Raw genomic sequence first — 19,153 nt, 5'->3', positions numbered from 1 at the left:
TGTCTTGGAGATTGAAAAATATCATTAGTAAAAGGCCCTCATTGGACACTTGTTCAATTTCAGAGGGGATTTTGTAACAGTTACTCTTTATATAAAGTGTTTTTGGAGTCTTTTAGGAAGAAAAAATTAAGTGCTACGACTATAACCAGTTCAAACAATTCTTTGCTTTCTGGCAACCAGCAGGTTTTTATGTTGTATCCTCTGATTTGATTTACTAGCTGTTCCAAGCTCCTGGCAAGTGCCACAAATAGCTTTTAAGATTACTCTGTTTCTTGGTGCTGTGTTTTGGAGTTCTGAGGATTTTTTTGTTACTATTTTATTTTATTCCACTTCTTGCCTTATTTCTAAGTTGTAGCCTTCATTTCCCTTAACTTTTCCCCTCTCTTTTCAAGCCAGAGGGAGTTAACTGTTCTACTACTGTAGTACTGAGCATAAGCAGGGCCTGATCCACCTATTACACTATGTAGGTTATCTGATGTTTTATGGCTTTAAAGCAAGACCAGGTGCCTATCTAAAACCTGTACTCTAGTTCAATGACAAAGATTAGGGATGAACCAGAAATGTGTGTGAAATTCTACAATTTTCCTCTTAAACAATCACAACACTCCTTCACAGGTTGTTAAAAGACATGAATCTATGACAAATCTTACTGAGTTTTTAGCCTTTAATGATAGCAACATTTTTAAATCATGTTCTATCTGCTCTGGAATTTTCTAAGGCATTTGTGGTACTTAGGTACTCATAATATAGTAAAAGTAGGCATAAGAACAATTATCACACATTCTTACAATTTATGGAGAGTGGGGAAAAAAAATAAATGTGTTCATAAATGACTTGCGGCGTTGACTAGTGAAGTGAGAAATTTTGCATATTATTTGAGATTAGCCATAACAACCAAATTTAAATGTGATTATAAGGTACTATGTGATGATTAGGTAATGCTGAATATTGGGAAGATAAAATGGCAGGTGAATTTGTTGTCAATAAGAGGAAGATAATGTCCTTGGAACAAAATATTATACACTGATTACTATGTTTAAATTATAGAAATCAGGAAAGGAAATGGGCATTGGTGAGGATAGATCTCCAAAAATAATAGAAAACCATCACAAATATAATTTATCTAGGAAATACTAGGACAGAAGTAGAAAAATATTCTATTGTATAAGCATGTGGAACATCCTACCTGTAATTATAGTCACTTGTATGATACAAAGTTAGTAAAATTGTAAAAAGTGTAGAAAAGGGAAGTAAAGTTGGTTGGAAACGTGGCATAGGCTAGGCAGAGTTTGTTTCATGGCTGATGAGGAGCAGGTTAATAAGGAATAGTTACTATTTCTCACAGTACAAGAAATGGGGTCACCAATGAAATTATTGGATAACATTTAATTTAATTATGAAACTGATTTCCACAGGGTGTTGTGGAGACCAAGATATAAATGTGGTCAAAAAGGGATCAGACAAATACAGGAAAGCTAATTTAATCAGTGATTATTAGGCATGATAGTCTGGAGAGTCAATGGAAAGAGAACAGCACCTCCAAAGTATGACTCATCCCATCCTAGGAGAAATGTCTTAGGTCAGTTTGCTGAACTGCTAACTGGAGATAACTGTATCTATGTTGGCCTAAATGACTATCTTAGTGTGGACATCAAAATTTGAGAGCATTAAAGCCATTTCAATCCCACTGTAGATGTTATATAATAAAATTGTGCAGAATTTTTGCAATTAAAAAAGCTATGGATGCAATTAAGTGGTGAAGATGGCATTGACTCTAAAGAAGGGATATTTCTCTGTTTCTCATCTGTGATAGTTTTGTTCTTTCTTAGCAGCAGTTTTATTTGTGTACCTTACTGCAGAAGTACAAGAAATATGAAAGAAATTATATCATCCTAAAAGTCACTCCCAACCTCTGGAATCATTAAGGAGAGCAACAACTGTTTTATGTCATAAACCCTTTCACCTCCAGCAGTGAATGAAGTAATCATGAGATAATGCCAAGGAAGGCAGTGTTTGATATTTCTAGCTTTCCAGATTCTACAGACTTACATAGTCCGGGGTAGCTGTCAATGCAGTTGCAGCTGCTTATTACCATGGTTAGGAATAAAAATATTTCACTCACTTCTGTCTCGTGTCATCTGGGGGCAGCAGTTACTGTGAAAGGTACAGCCATGTGAATGCTGTCCAGGCTGTTCCTCCCTGCCTTTTATTTCTAACAATTCCCCCTCAATTTGGAGAGATAATCCCTGGTCAACTTCAGCAAGACTCTCAAGGTTGTCTCAGTGAGTGCAACTCTGCTTAAAATGGCCTTTTTACGCTTATGTTTTCTTTTCTGCCCAGCTCTTTTGTAGTCCAGGCCTGTGAGCTTCAACTGTGCCCATGGACAATTCAGTGACAGGCAGCCCTGAGTTAAGAAAATACATCCTGCCTCTTGAGAATTGGAGTTATGTGTTACACTTTCCAGGATTCATAGCCTATAATGTCTTTTTCTTACTAGGTTTTCTGAAGTAGTTTTCCCAGGGGGTCCTTATCTACCAGAGTTGAGCACTGAATCAGAACAAAATTCTATTTTCCTAGACAATTTACAAGAATTGTAGACTAATACTTTAGATTTCCAATTTTGAGACCTTTGAAAATATTTCTGAGTCATCTTGTTTGTGCTTATCAATGGCTTCATCCTGATGGATGATAAGGAATTCAGACAGTATTTCTGGTGAATTTCATGACCATAATAATTTAAATGTTTACATAGCTTTCATTTGTTTTCTTTCATATTTTTCTCTACATCACCACTGGGTTTTTTCTCTTTTGTTGAACATATTGCTACAACCTGTCTCAGAGCTTTTGCTTTGTAACAGCTTCCCATTTGTTTTGATGAAGGAATTTGACATGCACTGGTATCTAATTAAAAAATGTTGCTAGCATGTTTTTTGCTCATCTTTTTCTGTCATCACCAAAAAAAAACCCCTCCTGAATTGTGTACCCTAGAAAAAAAAGCATTTTGAAAATAATCTGAAAATCAAGCATCACTTTAAAGTGAAAAAAACCCCAAACCCAAAACAAACAACAAAACCAATAGACTCTACCTTAGGTGTTGTCCTTTGCAATGAGGCACTGAAGTTCTTATAGATGGTGTGGTACTACGAATGTGGGATGTATTTTTCAGGTCTCCTCTGTTTCTTCCTTTTTCCTCAGTATAAATTTTATTGTTCTTGATCATGGTAAATAGTACTGAAGTTTAGACTCTCTCTCTTATGTTTTGTCTATCTGTTATTGTTTTACCAAAAAAAGGCATGTTTGCACTCAACAGATTCAGCTGAGCAAGTACATCAGTTTTATTAGCACAGTTACAATAACCAGTTGTTATAAAAATTTATTCCAGTAGAGCTCTCATTGAAAAACAGTTGGAATAAATTGTTCCAATTATTTTTAATGTATGAAATGATAAAATTGTGCAGTCCTTCAGCATGAGAGGCTTTCTCTTTCTGCTTGCTTCTCTCTGGCATATTTTTAATAGAAAGAGTATGTGCTGTAATTCATATTTATGTCTTATGAAAAGTTATGTTTTATCTTGCCTTCTCTCAGAACTATTGTACTGTATAAATGAAAACTAGAAGAAATATGTACCAACTTTAACTTACTGCATATCTGAGATTTTCTGGTTTGTGTTTTTAATTAATTTTTTGTTATGAAGGACATACAGAAGGCTTGGAGGCTTGCTGTTAAGGTCATGAAATAATAATGAGGTTCCTGTACTTGGGACGTAGAGGATCCTCGGAGACAGCCAGCTTTCCTTTTGCTTTGTCCTTCTTGCTCGTTTTGCAGTTTCTATCAATATTAATGTCAGAGTGCATTCTTTTTTTACCTCAACATATAACCTTGCTAGGAGCTCTGACATCTTCAAAAATACTTACATTTTTCCAAGAAGAAGGCTTTGTGAGACTCATCTGTATTATCTGTCAGCCTGATTTCAAATAGCAGTTTTACTAGCATTTGCTAATTAAAGAGGAAATACTAAGTAATGGTTATGTGTGTTATTACTTTGAGGCTGGGTTTGCCTGTGTAACATAGGTAATCTGTACTCAACAGCTCCTGTTCTTAGTCTGCATTTAAAACCATTGTTACGTTTTTAGCTAATTGTGTGCTTTATGACACAAATTGGATTGACCTATCTGGAAAGTAAAACTCCTAAAGGAGAAAGCACAATGAATATGTCTAAACTCAGTCCTGGTGGGAGCAGTTCAGCTTCTCACTTGACCTTCCCAGCATTGACCTTTTTGGTTAACACAACATCTCTCAGAAAGCTGTCCTCCTAGAGTAGGTGGAGTGTAAGGGAAGGCAGGCATTCTTCATAGACTCCAGAGAGAGCACCTATATATATATATGACTGATGGATTAATTTAGGTGAGCAGGATTTCTCTACATTGGCTTTTCTTTGTTGATACAGCAGGGCACTTTGGCATGTAGCAGGTTCAATTGTTAGCTAGTTGTCTAATTTAGGTGGGCAAGATCTCATTCAAATGATTCAGCTGCTTAAGCCGAGGTGTCTAGTGCCAACTGAATGGCCCTAAAGTGTCTGAGACATCCACATAGAGCTAGAAGATACAAATGCAAGGACCAGCCAGGACACCTTGTGTCTAGGCCAGCTGAGTTAACCTGAGTGGCTTAAGTCCTACAGATCAATACTCGCTAAGGCATCTCGTCCTCTCGTTGCTGTGAGATGGTTACCAAACTGCCTCCTTAGAACTAGACTGAAGGAAGTAAAATGTTATTTCAAATGAGCCATCAAACCAGTTTGAGTAAAATTATTACACTTATTCCAAACCCTAAAAAATCAAAATTTATGGAAAAACTTTGCATTTCATATGAGTGAGAAGAACAATTTTTTTTTCTTTCTTAAGAAAACATTTTCAGGTTTTCTTCTGTGTTTCTTTCATAGTCAGTGTTACTGCCGGTCAAATTTTAAGTATTTATTTTCTTGTTCAAGCTATTTATGTGATTCATTTGCTCACTTGTTTGTATGAGTAACATTTTTGACCACCCCTCAATGTCCAACTTAAAAGTGTAAAGCCATTGATTTCGTTTTGCAGAATTATGATTCATCTTCTCAGTAATGTATTTCCGCTGCATTTAATCATGCTTCATCTGAAGCAGTCACAAGGGATAGTTCTGACGATTGGTTTATAATGAATTTGGGGCAGGTGTTATACCAATGGATCACTAGCCACAATGATGTAAACACTTTGTTTTGACTTTGAAAGGTTTTTATTAAAATAAAAAGCTGTAATCTGCTTTCCTGCTAACCGCTTCTGTTAATATCTGTCATAATATAGTCATGTGGTTTTTAGTAATGTAGTTGCTTAGCACATAGGTCAAAATCATCAGTTGAAATCAGCTCATTCATAGCTGTCATAGATGGCCTGTGCAAAAGCGAGCTAACTCTGGAGTTGTGTTTCTTTTCCATACAGAAATTGAATGGAAGCAAAAGATTTATGTGTTAGCCTATATTTATTTAAATTATCTCAACATTATTTATAGGCCATATCCTGATATCCCTATTCAGAGTTTTACTATATACTTTGTCAGTCATAGTTATCATCAAAGGATACAGGAACATGAACAAGAAGAAAAAAAAGAGATCCTATGCTTTGTGAGCTGGGAACAGAGAGGACTCAATCTAGGTATTGATCTTACTGCCATTACTCCCAGCAGAGACTGGAGGAGGACCGTGCGGCGGTCACCACACCCACGTCTCCTAGTGAATCCAGAACTATGAGACGGTGTCTTGTACTGTTGGACACAGTCTTTTCATAATTTCTTATGAAAGAATAATAATAAATATCTTTCTTACTCTTTGAGGACAGGACTTTACTTGGCTAAGAGCTTTACTAAGGAAAAAACAACAAATGACAAGGGCACAATGGAACAGTCCTGAGCAGCCTGATCTCTTCAGTTCAGCTACTTAAAACTGTTTTGTTTTAGAGGGCCTGGAAAAAGTTGGGAAAGAGCTAATTTTTAGCTCTGCTGTGATGGAAGCAGATAGCAGTTCAGGAGACACTTGCCTGTTATTGGTAGACCAGCATGTTGTACTTGTTGTGAAATTAATCATATCTGAATAAGGGTTGTGGTACATAGGAATAACAATTAACATTGGTAAATGCGTGTACTTCCTAGTGAGATCAGGAATGGCATTTTGATTCTTGGTTATCCACTGATGATGAGCAAGGTATGATTTTCCTTGCTTCACTTCAAGCACTTAGAAATCCAGTTTCAGATCTGAGCAAGTTTACAAGGCTGCCTCTACAATCAGCATAAAGAAAGTGACACTTGTAGATGGTGATTCATCCTGTCTTAAAATAAGCACGCATATATTCATCCTACCTCTTTCAGACATGTCTCTCTCTGCATGGAGTGAATCACACTGGAATTTCTGATCATGTCTATTGACTGCAGAGGGACCAAAGATGACCATCTTTTTAAACAGCTAATGTTTGATACGATTCATCTACCTTTAAAGTAGGGCAGTATTGTTTAAGAGCTGTGATAAAGAATTTGGATATAAATGAAGAGTGAAGCTTGTACTGTTAAGTAAAGCCCAGTGATTTATGAGTTGGAGATGTGGTCCTAAAATGGCATGTCATGGATTCAAACCCAAATTAAAATCAGACTGGAAGGTGAGCAGTACAAATACCTCTTGATAAGCCTACAAACTTAGAGAATTTGGCTTTGCATACATCAGACACATACTGTGACATTTCAAACTAGCAATAGAGCAAACTGGTAGGAAACAAGACACACTGTAATGCAAGCCAAGATAAGGCACTATTACTTTTTAACAGGCAATTACAACAGAATAAAAGAATATTTAAAAACAAACAAAAAAAACCCCAAAAAAATCTGTGCATGTGGTCATAGCAATGTCTGGAGTCTAAACCCCTTATCCCCAAGCACGAACCATCTGTTGTGTAGCTCAGTGAAAACCAGCATTTTAATTAACATTAGTCTTTACAATTTCACAAAAAAATCTGTATCTCAGGCAGAGGAAGTGTTGATCTAGTTTGGTAAAACAAAACTAGATGGATGTATGCAGTCTACATGAATGTTGTCCCATGGTTTCAGAAGACTGAAACGTACTCAGGGCAACTATAATGTTCAGATATGCCTTGTTAGGCTTCCACACAAAAAGAGATGTTTGCAGCAACTATCTCAGAATAGGTGGAATGCTGAATAGTGGATAGTTCTCTGAAATACCTAAAATTGTATTATCCGCTCACTTGAAATGCAAGGCTTGGAAAGTGATCATTACTGCTGACTCATAACTTGTTCCAATGGCGGCTTTGAAGTAGTGATGTCCAGGAGGTTATGGATTTCTCTGTTAACATACTAGGGCATCTCATGATGGAACATATATTTGAAACCATATTCTAGAATAAAACCTCAGAGAAAGCATTCAAAACCTGTTGTATTTGGCGTGAGGCATGTAACAAGTTTGTCATAGCATTCAAGGGTCTGATGTTGGAGCATTCTGGGTAGTCAGACTAAATTTTCACTCAAGCGATTGGAATGGTTTTCAGCATATGAGTAACTACAAAAAGGTAGAATAAACGTCCTGGATGCGTTTTAAGATTATTATTTAGAAGGACAAAATTGAAGAGAATAGATTGGTGAAGAAAATACTCATTTTAGTACTGAAATCTGAGACTTCCTCCTCAGCTCATACCTCCTTGTTACTTAGTGATCACCACAGCTGATAGAAGCTTAGCCAAGAGCAAAATGGAACTATGGCAACAAATGTACTTACGTGTTTGTCTGACATGCAGCATTAACAAGCATATTGTTCTCTTCAGAAATTAATCCCTAAATTCTCTAGAATATGTGTCACTAAATTCTGTCAAAATATTGGAGAAGAAATGGACTTAAAGAAAAACTCAGACAATTTTAGGTTATGGCACGTAACAAAGCCAAATAATGGAGTTAAGGAGGAAGTAGAAATTTGCTTAAGCACCACTGATCATCCAGAGCCTAAGCTTTCTGTAGAAATATGGACACTTTCCTACTGTGGTTTAAAGGGAGGTTAAGAAAAAGAGCAAGCAAACCAGGAATTTTGTCCTTATCTCAAGCTAAGCTTGAGTATTGTTGACCAACCCAGGTAAGTCTCTGCTGTATGTTACATGCCTCATCCTGTGTCTGCTTGCAAAAGAGGAGAGCCAGCTATGGCATGCTGCAAGCAGTTTCCCGGTCCAAATGAGGAAAAGGGGCAGAAATAAGATCCTGCAATGTGCTTCAGACCACGTGTGTGCAGGTTAGTTTATACACAACTTGCCAGCTTCAGCATCGGTCTTTGAATAGAGCCCTAGCATGACCCATGGGTGCATCAACAGTGGAGCTACTAATGAGTCTGGTATTGCCCTTGTTTTTCATGTTGAAAATGTAGAGAACTCACTTTTTGTTTTATTTCAGACTCAACAGAAAACAAATCCACACTTTTAATGAAATAAACTCACCTAGAGAAAAAAAATCCTACGTACCAGTTGATGTTATGTTAGAGCATCCTCCTGCACAGCTTTCACCATTTCAAATGTTTTTTGGTTTTTTTTTTGGTTGCTTGAATTTAATTGAATATCCATCTCATTTCAAATAGCATTTAAAAATATATCTCTCTTCTTTGGCTTAAACCTCTTTTCTCCATTTATTATTCAATTCAGTTGGATAATTGCATTCCTTAATGACATTACTCTTTATTTTCCACATTTCTTTTAAACAGAGAGATTGCAGGCCTGAATCTGATCTTTGGTAAAGCCAGTAAAGTAATCTGAAATAACTGGATTTATTCCAATTTTTGCTGTAGTGTAATATAAATCAGAACTTACTGTGTTTGTTTCAACCTTAGTTTCAGGTTTATGTTATCAGCTGTAAATTAAGACTGCTTCTTACTTCAGTATGGCATTATGTAAACACACACACAAATTCTGCTTATTTTTCACTGATGGATTTCCCATCATTTTGAGATGGAAGCATAAGTTTCGTTAAAATCTCATATTAGAGCCCTATATGTTCCATGAAGGAGAAAGCTGGTAGTTCATAGAATCATAAGAATGGTTTGGGCTGGAAGGGACCTTAAAGATCATCCAGTTCCAGCCTCCCAGCCATAGACAAGGACATCTCCCACTAGATCAAGCTGCTCAAAACCCCATCCAACCTGGCCTTGAACACTTCCAGGGAGGAGGCATGCACAATTTCCCTGGGCAACCTATTCCAGTGCCTCATCACCCTCATTGTGAGAAATTTCTTCCTAATGTCTAACATAAATCTTCTCGTCTCTGGTTTAAAGCCATTCCCCCTCATCCTATCCCTCCATACCCTTGTAAAAAGTCCCTCCTCAGCTTTCTTGTAGCCCTCTTCAGATACTGGAAGGCCGTTATAAGTTCATGATGAGTTTTGCTTCACAGTGGGGAGAACAAAGTCTTCCCAAGGTCACTGATGGGGTGTCCTGGAAGTATATTAACTCTCCTTATACTGGATAATGAATCTGTCTCAAAATTACTCCTGAAAGGACATCTGCAGATCTTGAGTCACAGAACTGCAGAGATTGCAGGGGACTTCTTAAGGCTGTGTAGTGCAAGGCACTGCTTGGAGCAGGGTCAGCTAGAGCAGATCCACAGTGCTCAGCATTGCCCAGCCCCATTGGGCTTTCATTGTATGTGATACTCTCAGCCCCTGGTACCTCTGCCAGGGGCGGTGCTGCTATCCTGGCTTTTCTGTCCTGAAACTGAACACCTAAAGGTGGATTGTTTTCATCGTCCACTTCTGCAGGTTGTCACAACCCTACTTCCTTGCCAGCAAAGTACAGGTGTGGGGCTGCTGTGTGTTTGGAGCCGTGGGTTTTGAGAGAAGTAGGAGGATAGGACTGAGATAAGTGAGGGAGTCTTTGACCCACGGGGATTTTGGAGAGCCACAGAGGCCATGGGATGATGTAGTGTCCATCATGAAGTAGAGTCTCCTGGTCACTGAAGATGACCCAGTTTGCAGGCTTACAGGAGAAACAGTGAAGACAACTTCTGTCACCACTAGTTCCTTCCAAGCTGACTGTCTCCTCTGTCAGAAGGATTACTAGTAATATACTTGGTTTCAGCATATTAAAAGATCTATATATCGTACAACAGTACCAGAGGCTTCTCCTCAAAAATATTGTAATCTTTTGCCAATACTGGGAGAAAAAGGGCTTTACCAATCCAGCGTGATTCTGCTATGCAAGGCATGTGAGGAGGTGCTTCACAAGTTGCCTAGGAAGCATAGAATCACAAAATTATTTGGATTGGAAGGGACCTTTAAAGGTCATCTAGTTCTGGCCCCTTTACTATGAATAGGGACATCTTTCACTAGACTAGATTGCTCAGAGCCCCATGCAACCTGGCCTTGAACATTTCCAGGGACTGGGCACCCACAACTTCTCTGAGCAACCTCTTCCAGCGTCTCACTACCCTCATAAAAAAATTGTTCTTTATGTGCAATCTAAATCTACCCTCTTTCAGTTTAAAAATATTACCCCTTGTCCTGTCACTATAGACCTCAACATTGGAGGTTGCCGTAACTCAGGTGCAGGCCAGACTTCACATCTGAACTTGTTGAAGTTCATGACGTTTGCATGGACTAGCTCCTCAAGTCTGTCAAGGTCCCTGTGGATGGCATCCAGTCCCTCAAGTGTATCAGCTGCACCACTCGGCTTGGTGTCATCTGTTGCTGAAGCACTGCCGGTAGGCAGGGACATTTTAGTTGTACCCTTTGTTCATGGTTTGGATGGGAAAATTTCTCTTCTTTTCCACACTTACTGTTCCTTGGGTACTCATTTCCTTGGGACTTTGAGAATGAGATTGTTGGCTTTTTTGTGTGTGCAATACAGGCTGCGGCTGCAGATTTCTTCTTCTGTGAAACAGTAAGTGTATTTGAAGGAGTGAAGCATTTGTGTGATTTGATAGCCTGCTTCTGTCTATCCTTCATGCTGACGTTAGCGGAGAAAAGGCAGTGTGAGAAGTAGCCCTAGGAGAGAGAAGCAGTGCTGGGAGTCGTCAGGAGTTATAGTTATTAAGACATAGCCAGAAATTTTACAAACAGCCTACTCAAAAATAACGTGAAAATTATTCTGTTACTGTAGATTATAAACATAGTTTTATGCTTTCACCAGCATTTAATTGTTCAGGGGCTTGTTATCCCTATATGTGTATATATATTGGTGTCTATGCAGTGTTAGATGTGCTGTTTATAGGTTTGTATCATGTCAAAGATTGTAAAGAAACTGACCACACGTGCTGCTGAGTGCGTGGATTTCACATGTAGTGCCCAGGATTCAGCACGTTCCTGTGGGAGCTTGTGGGCTGGGAGTGGGCAGAGGGGTGGGGATGAAGCACAGCTTTCTTTCCAACCTAATGAGTGCCTGCCAGCACAGCTGAGCTGGCAAAGTGAGTGTTGTCATTTGCTTCTGGCATAGTTCATACGACTCATTCCTGTTTCCCAAAGCCAGAGAAGAGTGAGAAAAACATGCACCATACAAGGGGACTCATTTAATGCACAAGCTTTGTGAGGCTGCAGAGATGTCAGTTGACTGCTCCCTTCAGGTCATTCGTGGTTACTGGGAAAACAAGACTCTGAACATGAGCAGGTATTAAAAGCAGTAAAAAATATACTGTGATAAGCTGTGGTAACCCTCTTCAGTTAGGTGTCTGTGCCCAGGGACATAAGGTGAATCTCCCTGCACTCCTGGAGTCAGTAGAGGGGGAAGGTGACTGCAGTCACCAGCACATCTCTAAATAATCCTTTGGGTGAACCTTTTTTCTCTCAGATAACCCTAGAGGGAATTCAGTGAAACCAGGCAGCTACTGTGGATACCAGAAGTTAGATAGTGTGACTGCCCCATTTTCCCCTACCTGTTTCACAGAATCGCAGCATCGCCAAGGTTGGAGGGGGCCTCCAGAGATGCTGTAGTCCAACCCCCAATTCAAGCAGGGTCAGCTGGAGATGGTTGCTCAGAGATGTGTCCAGTTGAGTTTTCAGTATCTCCAAGTACAGACAGTCTGCAACCTCTCTGGGTAAACCTGTTCCAGTGTTTGATCACCTGCATAGTGAAAAAGCGTTTTCTTACATTCAGGCAGAATTTCCTGAATTTCAATTTGTGCCCATTTCCTCTTGTCTCTCTGAGCACCCGTGAGAGGAGACTGGCTCTGCCACTGGGTATTTAGACACACATTAATAAGATCCCCTGAGCCTTCCCTCCTGCAGGCTGAACAGTCCCATCTCAGCCCTTCCTTGTCTGACAAATGCTCCAATCTCCTCACTACTTTCATGACACCTCGCTGGACTCACTCCATTAAGTCCATGTCTATCTGGTACACGGAGCCCAGCACTGGACCTAGCACACCAGATTTGTCCTTCCCTCAGTCTGCTGGCAACACTTCTCTTAATGCAATCAGAAAAGAAAATGGTTTTATATAACTGTGTTTAAGGAAATCAAGGAAAAAAGGCACAGAACTGGGTTGTCAAGGACATGGTTGGGCATTGTTGGTGCTGTCTTTTCAAAGGAATTCAGGTCCTTTGTCAGCACAAATAGGAGATCTTTGGTAGCACTCAGTTTACTCTTCATTAGGAACGGCCAGAGATATTTGTTTGCACTTGGTCCGTTTGAACATTGAACACTTGCCGAGGAGGCCAAAGGGGAATGGAGAGGAGGGGGAAGAGAAAGCAGCTGGGAATGGAGCTGTGTTAGAAACAGTTTGAGGGTATTTCGAAATCGTTATGCAGGAAAGAAACTTCCATAAGTCACGTTTTGTTATTGAACTTAAAGTTTGGGGTTTTTTTTTCCTTAGGGTTTTAAAAAAAATTGGTTTATAAAATTGTTCTGACACTGGCAGTTTAGTACTTGAAAACCAAGTGGGAGAGGCAAGCCTGACAAACCTGTGCAGGAATTGCTGTAAAATATTCCAGGAAACAAAAACCCCCTGCATTGGCCAGGAGGTCTGGATGATGACTGCATGGACAGCGGAAAGCTTTTGAAACAGCATAAACATGCATGGGATATGTGAAGACATTGCAGGAAAGATACCAAACAAAAGATATGAACAGGGAAAAACTGGCTTCAAACCAGGTATGGTCTCAGAACTGGAGGAAGTGTCTTCCTCTTACTGTCTGAGACTTAATGCCCATTACCTCCGAAGCCCCTAATAAATCATATAAAATCAGTTTGATAAGCCATGCTGCTGAGTCATTTTAGAATAACTTCCAGATGCTCCAGCCCTTTCCTGCTTTCCAGACTGGCTGATGTGGACCTCCTGAGATCCAGCAGGGCAAAGAGCAGGCAAATACATCCTCATGTTGTCCATGCCAGCGGTGGGCACAGCCCAGGCTGCTTCAAGTTGAGGATTGGTTGTTGTATAAAATCTTTTAAATCTGACCCTCTGGATCTGTAAAAGCAGCAATGAAGGTGAGACTTAATGAAGCACAGAGGTACTACTATACGAAGCATTTCTGAAAAGCTTGTTTCTCTGGGTAGCTAACAGCCTCTTTGCAGCATTTCAGTCATGCTTTTAAACTAAACCTTCATTGCTGTTGCTGCTTGTAGCACATCAGTAAAGTTTTAGTGTTTTTCTTGATCTCTTATCTGAATTGTGTTGCCCTTAATAATTTTAATAACCATTCTCCTGCTGGTATAATCTCATTTGGAACAGACTTGACACCTTTACTGATGCAAAGTGCTACCCACATATGTGGTTCCTTGTTTATTGTGATTCACTCCACCATGATGGTTTGGAATTGAAGCATGTCACTTTATTGCTATGGTTTTTTGTTGCGTTTTTTTTTCCCTTTCATTATTTTGCCAATCAGATAATGTAACAGAAGTTCAATAACAGTGCCTGGATTGTTACATTGCATGGTTGGAAGCATGGCATTGGGAAGGAAATTTATAGTTTAAAAGAACAAAATTTACTAAACAAAGAAATGCTTGCCGAGTGACCTTTCCTTGTCTTGAAAAGTTAGTGCTTGTGCAGCTGGTCTCTCCTGTCTTTTGCTAATGCATATTCATAGATTTTCACAAGGAAAAAAACATGTTTGGGAAACCGTGATTATAAGCTAATTAAAAATAGTTTTCATTTTAGAAAACTGAATGTCTTGGCAGTGGCACACTCATTGCTAATGGGTGATTGTACTTTTTCAATAACAATAAGACATTCAATGCAACTGTGGAAGATGTTAGAATGTGATTAACTAGATAATCTGTGTATTTGAGTTTTTATTCCCAAATAAGATGAATTTCTCAGAGCCAAAAGTGTGAGTTTATATTTGATAATTATATGAGACTCATGAGCTTTCTTGCAGATTGTAATTCAATTCTATAAGAAAAGAGCTTTAAAACAAGAAAAAAGAATGAGTGCTTCTAATTGCAGGAAGGCATTGTGACCAGCTCAATCAGCTTGTTCAGTCCTTCATCTCAAACAGAGCCAAGCAGATTATGCACCATACTGTGCTGGAACAGCAAATAAGAGTACAGAACCCAGCAGTCCCAAATTATACCTTCTTAAAATACCAGTTTGGTTCTGTGGAACAAATAGTTACTGAAAGTGTTTATCAAAATGTCAGCTATGGTTTTGATTTACTAGAGGATATTCTATGGTGAAGTCTATCAGAGATGTCTGGAAGGTGTTTGGGACTTAGTGGACAACTTATGGCAGAACAAGCAGCAGACCAAAACTAGGGACTTAGAATCATAGAATCATAGAATAACCAGGTTGGAAGAGACCCACCGGATCATCGAGTCCAACAATTCCTATCAAACACTAAACCATGCCCCTTAGCACCTCGTCCACCCGTGCCTTAAACACCTCCAGGGAAGGTGAATCAACCACCTCCCTCCTCTGTATCACAGAGGCAGAAAAATGCTGTCTTTTTTCTCCAAATCTGATAATAGAAAAGGTTATGCGTGGCTATGTTTGTCCAGATCCCTAATCATGTATTCTTACATACATACAGACCCATTCCTTTTTCTGTAGCGTCTTACATCTGCAATACTGGAAACAGCATCACTAACTTTAGAAGATGGTGCTGAGCTTTAGAGTTCTGTCTGTTCCACCTCTGTGCAGTGCCAGGTCGAAGGGCTATAAAGCTAACGTAATAAATATAGAAAAGTTGCCATTACAGAAAAATTGTCAGTCAAACCCCTCAGTTTTTGGCCACTGAAGGTGGTTTTTTTCGTGTGTAAGTGCCCTTGAGTAAAATGTTAATGAGGATAAGAATCCAGGTGGAAAGAGTCAAGTGAAAGCACACTTAGCTAAATTAAGAGAACCAGAAGATGCCTTATGAATCTACCTAAGATAGTTATTACTATAATTACTGAGAATCTTTAAGTGTCCTCTGGGCCTAAGCAAAACACCTTATGACTGCAAAGGGTAACACAGTTTAAAGGAGAAAAAATAAAAAAGGGGAAATAAACAGGCCCATAAAGATTAAAACGAATAAACCAGTCTGTTGTTTCACTTAAAAGCCATCTGAGTTGGAGCTAGAGAAATAACTATATTAGTATACTTTGGTCTCTATGGGATTTAAATTCAGATTTTGCCAAGTTGAGTCAATGTTACACATGAGAAGATAGGGGACTTCAAAGATAAGGCTGGGGCAATTGTTCTAAACACTATAAATTGCAAACGCGTCTTTCAGTCAAAACAGCTAATTTCTGGACATCTGCGTGTATAATTAGGCCTGTGGCAATTAACTGAAAGGTTGAACCCTGCCATATTTGTGCTAAATTTACCAAAACGTGTGGATGGGAGCTTGGCAAGGCTTCAAAGTAAGTTTAGAAGAAGCAGTGTGCTGCCCTTAAGCTGTGTGAGTCTTTGCAGTGAGTTCTTGTAGTTCAGAGAAGATGCAGGGCCTCAAGCAAGAAGGCACTGAAGGCACTGCAGCATCTAGCAGCATTGCTAGAGGAAGGATGCGCAGAACCTGAGGAAGGAGGATCGGCTTGCTGGAAGCACCCTAAGAAATGGTGGCCCACTTCCACCTCCAGTTATATCTGTGCACAGCACACCACACGTGTCAACCAGCTGTGTCAAAAAAGCGTTGAGACATTTCTGGCTGGAGTTTCTAGCCCAAAGGGTTGTAGCATTTTGTGTTTTCTGATGACAAAATGTCCCAACTTTGTACTGAGAGCTTTGACAAAAGACACCTTCCTTCTCAGTGTCATGGATGTTTATGTGGCCAAGTTGTGTGTTGTCTTGGAAAGGGGTTTTCTAGCACTCCCAGTTGTCCCGGTGGGTTGGTGGCTGTGGAAGAAGGTGAGGACAGACCAGAGAGGAATGCTGCCTAAATGGAGAGGGATCTGGTGCAACGGGTCCTGTAGCACCAGGGGATGTGTCAGTCACACACAAGCCAGGAGGAGAGGTTAACTTTGTACCTGCTAAAGGAAGGCTCCCATAAAGAAAGTTACATAAATATATTGTTTCATTGGAACAGGGCAAAGTCTGTCCTTCTGAAGAGAAAGAAACTTCCTCTTCAAAATGGGAAGGTGTCAAAAGCAATGGATTAATATCAGGAATGGGTGGTGATATGGGCTAGAAATCAATGCATTCAATGTGGTGCTGTCATTAGCGATAGATGCTATACTGAGAGATAAAAATGGAAATGCTAAGCTGGGCTCAGGAGAGAAATTATTCATCACTTTGTAGTTCTGGGCAGGACAAGTTAAGTACTGTCTGTCACCCGATTATAAAATAGCTGAAAGACATCTCCTGTCATGAAATAAACTGTAGTATAATGGGAAGAAGTAGATAAAAAAGGATTTCTCAAAAGTTCTCTCAAAGGATATCTTTGGTCAAACATCAGAGAACTGGGAAATATCTCAAAGGGTCAACATGAGTAGTACTGAAATGACTGTGTTTATCTGTACACACAAGCATATGTTGTGCTTCTGTATGGTTTGTGTTTAATATTTGTAAGGATATTTATAAGATATGTATAACAAATGTAGTGGATATCTCCAGTGTTAACAGTGATGGGATATAAAATATCTGTTATATATTAAGTATACAGTACATATATTTGTATAACTATATAAATAGATATGCACGCACAGATATGTGCATATATATAAAAATTACATTTGTTTTTCCTGTTTGGCTTCGTAATTTTTTAAGACCAAAAATGTTGCTTCCTCCCCTTGGAACATCAGTGCATCTAGTGCTGTATGTTTCGAGCCTGTCTGTCCACAGCCTGTGAGGAGTAGCTACTAACATGAGCATCGTATCAGGAAAGATTTTCAAGACAAAGATAAAGAGGAATTCTGTGGACAACCCTGAATCTGTGAAAAGTACTTGTTAAATTCAAAGAAATTGGAAAATAATAGTTTTCAGCCTTAGTGTAAAGAAAAACTAAAATTTAGCTAACTTGAAGGCAAATGAGCAGTCTGTCTCCAGGCCTTAAGACTCCTAACTGGAAGAAGAATGTTTTCTTTTTCACCATTTCAGCCTCTAATATTCAAACATAGCTTAGGTTCCTGTTGACTAGTGAATCTGTGAAGATGTGTTTAACTAAAAACAAGTGATGCACTCGAGCTTTGTTGCTAATTCCAGTTTTAAATATTCACAGCAACTTGGCTAATTGTATTAATTTATTTCTTCTTAAGGCAGAATGGGGAAACAAAATAGCAAGCTGGCCCCTGAGGTGATGGAGGATCTGGTGAAGAGCACGGAGTTCAATGAACACGAGCTAAAACAGTGGTACAAAGGATTTCTAAAGGACTGTCCAAGTGGTAGACTGAACCTCGAGGAGTTTCAACAGCTCTACGTAAAAGTAAGTTATTTATTAAGTTGCTATTATTTGGCAGTAAAAAAAGTTGCAAAGTAATGTAAAGCAAATGTATTTTCAAGAGCCAGTCACTTAGACTAAGGAATACATTTGCTAGGAGAAGCAGTGGTGAAGACGATGAGATAAATGGGCAGTGCTACCCTCATCACACCAGCAGTTCATACAGCTACAGTGACCAGAACCAAAAGTTTAGGGAAAAAAAGCTGTGATTTATTCACAAGAAATATATTCTCTGTACTCTACAGTTTATCAGCCTCTTTCACCTTCAAAAATAGTTGTGGTCCTGTTCAATAGACGGTGCTGTAACTGTGTAATTCCACTGGAATATCAGCTGTGACTGCTGGAGCCACTCATATACAAGCCTGTCCTTTCAATTTCAGAAAAACTGGTGAAATTTCATGATGTACTTCCTGCAGATAAAATACGTAGTGCACACAAGTATTTCTTTCTCTAAATTTTAAGTATTGTCTTTATTTTTTCCCGACTGTCTCTTTTCCCTCGTTGCAAAGGAAAGGGAAACCAGGCTGCTTGGTTTATTTTCTTCTTATTTTTCATCGTTTTATCAAGTTCAATGTAGTCTTTTCCTTACATGTATTATGTATTTATTCTGTAGCAAGAAGAGCATGGGGGCAACATAAGAAGGGTATTCATGTCACAAAGATAATTATGTTTTAATTCAAAATCAAGTGTCTGCCTAAAGGTCAGAGACTTCAAAGTAATTTTAATTAGGAAAACATTGGATGGCAGTGATGAGCAGTAGGATTGGAACAGTATATATAGATACAATGTGAGGCTGAATAAAAATAAAAAAGGCTTTCAAATGTAAGTAGTTAATATTGAGGACTGACAATTTCTGCAGACAAGTGGAACTCTCTTTTTCCCTTACATGTACCCTACAGTCCCTTCCTTAATTTTTCAGCCTTGAACCAGAGTACACTGCAAGTTATTGCCTAGCCTGCTTTTTTTCTAATGAATGGTCTAGCAAAGGCTGCTAACATCAGCTTACATAAATAAGCTTCTGTCTTCATATTTTAATATTTATAGCTCAAGATGTTGCCTCACAATCCCTTTCTTAAACAACTGACTTTGTAATAACTGTTATTTTCAGATGAAAGAATTTTTACTGCCTCAGGTATTATACTTGGTTTTGCCTGCTAATTTAGAGCTTCCCTTTTAAACAGTTCTTGGTGCACATCCAGCAACATCAGACATCTAATTATTTCTCATACGTGTTTCTGAGAAAAGCAAATGGTCTTTACAAAATAAGGGTTCCTAATAAAGTACGTCAAGTGTTCAACTTTTTAGAAATCAT

The 19,153-nt window shown here is 38.9% G+C and overlaps 1 protein-coding gene across 3 annotated transcripts in view; it reads left to right on the top strand.

Moving 5' to 3' along the window:
• Positions 1-19,153, top strand: part of VSNL1 (visinin like 1) — a 90,036-nt gene that overhangs the window by 23,661 nt on the left and 47,222 nt on the right. For 2 of the 3 annotated variants that reach the window (XM_069850468.1, XM_069850469.1), the window contains exon 2: positions 17,660-17,826. In XM_069850468.1, coding sequence (XP_069706569.1) covers positions 17,665-17,826 — 162 coding nt within the window. In that variant the 5' untranslated portion in view covers positions 17,660-17,664. The remainder of the gene's footprint in view (positions 1-17,659; positions 17,827-19,153) is intronic. The other variant, XM_069850470.1, reaches the window with a different exon arrangement.

The sequence above is a fragment of the Phaenicophaeus curvirostris genome, chromosome 2 (assembly GCF_032191515.1).
Source record: "Phaenicophaeus curvirostris isolate KB17595 chromosome 2, BPBGC_Pcur_1.0, whole genome shotgun sequence".
Taxonomy (NCBI): Eukaryota; Metazoa; Chordata; class Aves; order Cuculiformes; family Cuculidae; genus Phaenicophaeus; species Phaenicophaeus curvirostris.
This window is presented reverse-complemented; position numbering and strand designations above follow the sequence as displayed.